The 6,000-nt window shown below is 45.7% G+C and overlaps 1 protein-coding gene across 11 annotated transcripts in view; it reads right to left on the bottom strand.

Moving 5' to 3' along the window:
* Nucleotides 1-440: 440 nt before the first annotated feature.
* Nucleotides 441-6,000, bottom strand: part of LOC119954625 (zinc finger MYM-type protein 1-like) — a 40,299-nt gene continuing 34,739 nt past the window's right edge. For all 11 annotated transcript variants that reach the window (XM_038779957.1, XM_038779960.1, XM_038779952.1 and 8 more), the window contains one exon: nt 441-3,372. In XM_038779957.1, coding sequence (XP_038635885.1) covers nt 706-3,357 — 2,652 coding nt within the window. In that variant the 5' untranslated portion in view covers nt 3,358-3,372 and the 3' untranslated portion in view covers nt 441-705. The remainder of the gene's footprint in view (nt 3,373-6,000) is intronic.

Raw genomic sequence — 6,000 nt, 5'->3', positions numbered from 1 at the left:
TCACTGCAACCCCAAACATTGCGAGTCCCCAGCCTGGCTTGACCCTGGATCCCACCACCCTCGACACCGTCCTTGCTACCCCCTTCCAAATATCCCCCAGCGCTGGGCATGCCCAGAACATATGGGCGTGGTTCGCTGGGCTCCCCGAGCACCTAGCACACCTGTCTTCGCCCCCGAAAAACCTATTCATCCTCATCCCAGTCATGTGAGCCCTGTGCAGCACCGTGAACTGTATGAGGCTAAGCCTCGCACAGGAAGAGGAGGAATTCACTTTTTCCAGGGCATCTGCCCACGTCCCCTCCTCAATCTCCTCACCCAGCTCCTCTTCCCATTTACCCTTCAGCTCCTCCACGGAGGCCTCATCCACCTCCTGCATGACGTGGTACACGTCCGAAATCCTCCCCCCTCCAACCCACACCCCCGAGAGAACCTTGTCCCGTACCCCACGCAGGGGCAGCAGAGGGAACCCCTCCACCTGCCGCCTGGCAAACACCCTAACCTGCATGTACCTAAACATGTTCCCCAGGGGCAGGGCCGGATTAAGACCCTTAGAGGCACTAAGCACTTAAAAGATTTTGGTACCCCCATATATATGTCATTCAAAATATAAACAATAATAAACCATAAAATAAAATTTTATTTATTGAAATTAAACAAAACTTACAGTAAGATGGAAAATAATGTTTATTTTTGTATACCTCCACTTTATTTATATTTGAAAAGTTTTCTCCTACTTTTTTTAATTGCAAAGTCTTTGATCAGACCCTCAAAACTAATCTTATGTAACACATCTGCTTCTATACTTAATAGAGATAAGGCATCCAGCCTGCCTTGTTGCATAGTTGTTCTGATGGGATTTTTAATATACTTCAACTGAGAAAATGAACGCTCAGCTGAGCAATTTGTGACCATTAATGTAAAAAATATACGAAAGCCAATGTCTACATTTGGAAAGGCACACTCAATATTGTCTTCTACAATTATTTTATAAAGTTCAGCATGACTGAATCTTGTTTTTACATTTTTTGTTGCACTGAACTTATGGCGTACATATGAATGAAACTGCTGAAGCTCAGCTGAGAAATTACTGTTGAAGTCCTCTGGGTAAGCATCAATCAGCTTTTGACAGCACTGAGAATACCTTTCAATGTTAGTAGATGATGAAGTGACATTATGTGGCACATCACTTAGAAAAGAAAATCTCTCTGCTATTTCTTTGTATATCTCTCCTCTTCTTTTCATCTCAGTTTCAAGTTTGTCAACAATTGTGTAAAAGATGGTGATACGAAATCTATCTCTGGCATTCAGATATACTTCTGGTGCATCTCCGTCATTGGGTACCTTCTTTCTGATACGTTTGCGAGTTGTAGCTGCCTTGTAATCAACATCTGGTAGCATTTCCTTTGTAGCTGCTTCATATCTTTCAAATTCATCTTGTGAAGTGCACAGTTGGTCAGCTAATGATACATACAGATCTGCACATGTTTTTAAGTTCACATCCTCATTTTGTAGAACTTGGCTTACTCTGTGAAAATTCTGCAAAATCTCATTCCAAAAATTCAACATAAAAACGAATTCTAGCTCTTGCATCTTATCTGCAATATTATTTGCTTCTCTTCTAGCGTCTCCCTTTTGTGACTGGTGTTCGGCTATATATTCTAATGCTTCTAAAATTTTAAGGAAAGATTTCAAAATTGCTGCTGTTGCCATAGCATGTGCCTCCCATCTGGTATCAGAGAGGGATTTTAAGACACTTTCATTTCCAATACAACCTTTAAGAATTTTCCACCGGCTGTTTGAGGCTGAAAAAAAGGTATAGAGTAACTGCACAGTAGAGAAGAAATTAACTGCCTCTTGACAGCAGTCAACAGCACTTCGGCCTACCAGATTTAGTGAATGAGCTGCACAGGGCACATATATAGCAAACTTGTTTGTTTCTAAAAATTTTTGCTGCATCCCCTTATAACGCCCAGACATGTTAGCAGCGTTGTCATAAGACTGACCCCTACATTTTGAAAAGTTTATCCTACGAGCTTCACGTAAGTACTGCAACACCTGATTTGCCATTTCCTCACCGGTATGGCTTTTCATTTCCAGAAAGGTTAAAAAGCGTTCAATAGGCTGTCCATCTTTTAAGTACCTAAGTACAACACTTAACTGATCGATATGTGATAGATCTGGTGTTGAATCAACTGACAAACTAAAATAACCAGAAGATTTTACTTCGTCAACAATGAGCGCATGGACCTTTTGTGCTATTAGTTGAATGAGTTCCTCACAGGTGGTTTTGGACAGGTAAGAAGGATTTCCTTTGCCAGAATTTCCATATTTCGAAATGTGGCCTGCTAAAAATGGATTAAACTGGCTTATGAGCTCAAGCAGCCCTAAAAAATTCCCATTTTGCAATGATCCAAACCTTTCTTCTGTTCCTCGAAAAGCCAAGCCACGTTCAGCTAACGTACGAATAACAGCTATGACACGCCTCAAGACATGTTCCCAGTAATCACACTCTTCCTGAATTTGTTTCTCCAACTGATGCCCCAACCCCGCACCTTGTCTGTGAGTTAAGTATGTTAGCATAGAATCTCGGTGAGTAGTGCTTTTTTCATGATTATCAATTACAATAGTATTTCGCCAGTCACTGAACCCTTCTCTTATAACAAAATTAGAGAAATTTTTAGGAGCAAACAGTTTACAAACAAAACAATAAACTGATCCTGTTGATGGTGAATACAGTAACCACTCTCTCTTGTATTTCTCACCATTGGCTTTTGTCCCAACAAGAAGTTTCTGCGAACAATACCTTACTGGTTTGACATTGTGGTGTTGACAGTCACTGGGTCCACAAGCAATCCAATAAGCCACATCATCAGCAGAGAAATCAAGCCACAACCCTGGATCCTTTGCTACATTGTGATTTACTTCATCTTTTGCAGACAGAATAATTTCACCACCATCACCATGGTCCACTAAACTTTCATTTTCAGCAATTATTTCAACCCCAGAATGTATTGTAAAGTAACTTGAATCAACATTTGCAGTAGAGGTATCAAGAGAATTTACAGGCAAAGTGAGATCAGTAATGAGACATGTGCTAGATGAACCTGCTTGTGACACCTCGGTGATTCTAACATCATCATATTTTGATTCTGAAGTGATCAAAGTGGTATTTACCGTATTTGTGTCCACTTCTGATGACGGAGATTGGTTTTGACCCGGAATCGGTATATCATGTTGTGGAACTTGTGTGAAGAAATCAGTCAGCTTTGCAGTCTTGGACTCTAAATCCAAAGTCTTCTCTTGTTTCTTTTTTGATAGTTTTCGCTTTTGTGCACCACTTAACTGAACACGTTTCATCTTGGTTCTTGGGGTCTGTAAAATACAGAAATAAAAAGAATATTTTGTTTGAATTATTATGCGGCAATCAACACAGTTACACATATCATTGACAGACATAATGAAATACAAACTCAGTTATCACCACCAGTCCACCACCATGCGATAAATAGAAAATACATGCACAGTCAAAAGCAGCACTATACACCATTTGGCCATTTTCACGAGTTTCACGACATTTCATAAGCACTTCCACAAAATTATGAAACATTAATTACATTATTTGTTGTCAGTGTCATAAAAAAAAGGAATCAGCTTACTTACAAAGTTACAATGTTGGCACGTGTGTTGTTGCCTGTTGGCACGCTGGACGCTGAGTGAGCTACTAGCGCCCCTGCACAGTCTCATTCTCAGTGGACGACTGAACGGGACAGCCGACATGAACAAGACTTAGACAAGAACGATCACGTGTGCCTCCGTGGACCGTGGGGCAGTTACCAGGTTCTAATTTTGTTGTATTCCCAAGATTAATGTACATCATTAACCTCTATCATTACTATTATTTTTACTTCCGCCAAGGAGGTTATGTTTTTGTCGGAGTATGTGTGTGTTTGTTTTTTTTCCACAGACGTTGTACAGATTGTATACAAATTTCACAGACTGCATACAAAGTTTCCCCTGCTTTCATTTATGGGGGGGGGGGGATTTTTTTCCCTTCGATTTCATAACCCTTGGCGGAGGTCTGCACTCTCTGAGTGCTCTTGTTATTATTGTATATCTGTATGTAATTTTTTCATTTAATGTGGGGGGCCCTTTTTGCGGATCCTGGTTCAGCTGCACCATTTGCAGTACTGCACCATATGGCCCATGGACCATGGTAAATTCGGCTATGGAAAATTTCTGTGGTGCCCCCTTCCCTTGATGCCCTTAGCACGTGCTTATTTTGCTTAATGGTTAATCCACCCCTGCCCAGGGGAAGCCCAAACTTCCCATCTAACTCACCCAGGCTCACAAACCTCCCATCCACAAACAGGTCCCACAACCTCCTAATACCTACCCTGTGCCAGCCAAGAAACCCGCCATCGATGCTCCCTGGAACAAACCGGTGGTTCCCCCGTAGCGGGGACTCCATTGAGCCCCAAATTTTGAGGGTAGCCGCCACCACCGGGCTCGTGGTATACCTCATTGGAGGGAGCGGCAACGGCGCCGTTACCAGCGCCTCCAGGCTCGTGTCCACGCAGGACGCCATCTCCATCCTCTTCCATGCTGCCCCTGCTCCGTCCATTACCCACTTATGCACCTTTGCTGCGTTGGCAGCCCAATAGTACCCACAGAGGTTGGGCAACGCCAGCCCCCACCATCCCTGCCCCGCTCCAAAAACACCTTTCTCACCCTCGGAGTCCCATGCGCCCATACAAATCCCGTTTTACTCCTGTTGGCCCTCCTAAAAAAGGCCTTCGGGATAAGGATGGGGAGGCACTGGAACAGGAACAAAAACCTTAGGAGCACCGTCACCTTGACGGATTGCACCCTGCTCGCCAGCAACAGCGGCAACAAGTCCCATCTTTTGAACTCCTTCTCCATTTGCTCCACCAGCCTAGTGAGGTTAAGCTTGTGAAGGGCCCCCAGCTCCTAGCCACCTGGACGCCCAGGTACCGAAAGCTCCTCCCCGTCCTTTTCAGCGGGAGCCTACCAATCCCCTACTCCTGATCCCCCGGGTGCACGACGAACAGTTCACTCTTACCCAGGTTAAGCTTGTACCCAGAAAAGCCCCCAAATTCCCTAAGGATCTGCATCACCTCCGGCATTCCCCCCACTGGGTCTGCCACATAAAGCAACAAGTCATCTGCGTATAATGACACTCGGTGCTCCTCCCCACCCCACACCAGACCCCTCCAATTCCTCGACTCCCTCAACGCCATGGCCAGAGGCTCAATTGCCAACGCAAAGAGCAAAGAGGACACGGGACACCCCTGCCTCATCCCCCGGTACAACCAAAAGTACTCCGATCTGCTCCTATTCGTGGCTACGCTCGCCATCGGGGCCTCATATAACAGCCTCACCCAACTGACAAACCCCTCCCCGAACCCAAAGCCTTCCCTTCACAAACCCTGTCTGGTCCTCATGAATGACCCCCGGTACACAGTCCTCTATCCTTGTGACCAAGATCTTCGCCAACAGCTTGGCATCCACATTTAACAACGAGATCGGCCTATATGATCCACACTGTTGGGGGTCCTTGTCCCGTTTAAGGATCAAGGAAATCAGCGTCCGTGACATAGTCGGGGGCAAAGCCACCCCCCCCCCCCCCCCCCTACCTTGCCTCGTTAAAGGTCCTAACCAACAGGGGGCCCAACAGGTCTGCATACATTTTGTAAAATTCGACCGGAAACTCATCCGTCCCCTGCGCCTTCCCCGACTGCATGCTGCCTATCCCTTTGACCAGCTCCTCCAGCTCGATCGGCGCCGCCAGCCCCTCCACCTGTACCTCCTCCACCGTCGGAAATCTCAGCCTATCCCCCCCCCCCCCCCCCCCCCACCGGGGGCTTGGACCGGTACAATTCCCCATAAAAGTCCCTGAAGACCCCATTAATGTCCACCCCCCTTTGCACCACATTGCCTCCCCTATCCCTCACTTCACCAATCTCCCTGGCCACGTCTCGC

Source organism: Scyliorhinus canicula, chromosome 20 (assembly GCF_902713615.1).
Source record: "Scyliorhinus canicula chromosome 20, sScyCan1.1, whole genome shotgun sequence".
In the NCBI taxonomy this organism is placed as follows: Eukaryota; Metazoa; Chordata; class Chondrichthyes; order Carcharhiniformes; family Scyliorhinidae; genus Scyliorhinus; species Scyliorhinus canicula.
Note: the sequence above shows the minus strand (reverse complement) of the source record. Positions and strands in the feature narration are given on the sequence as shown.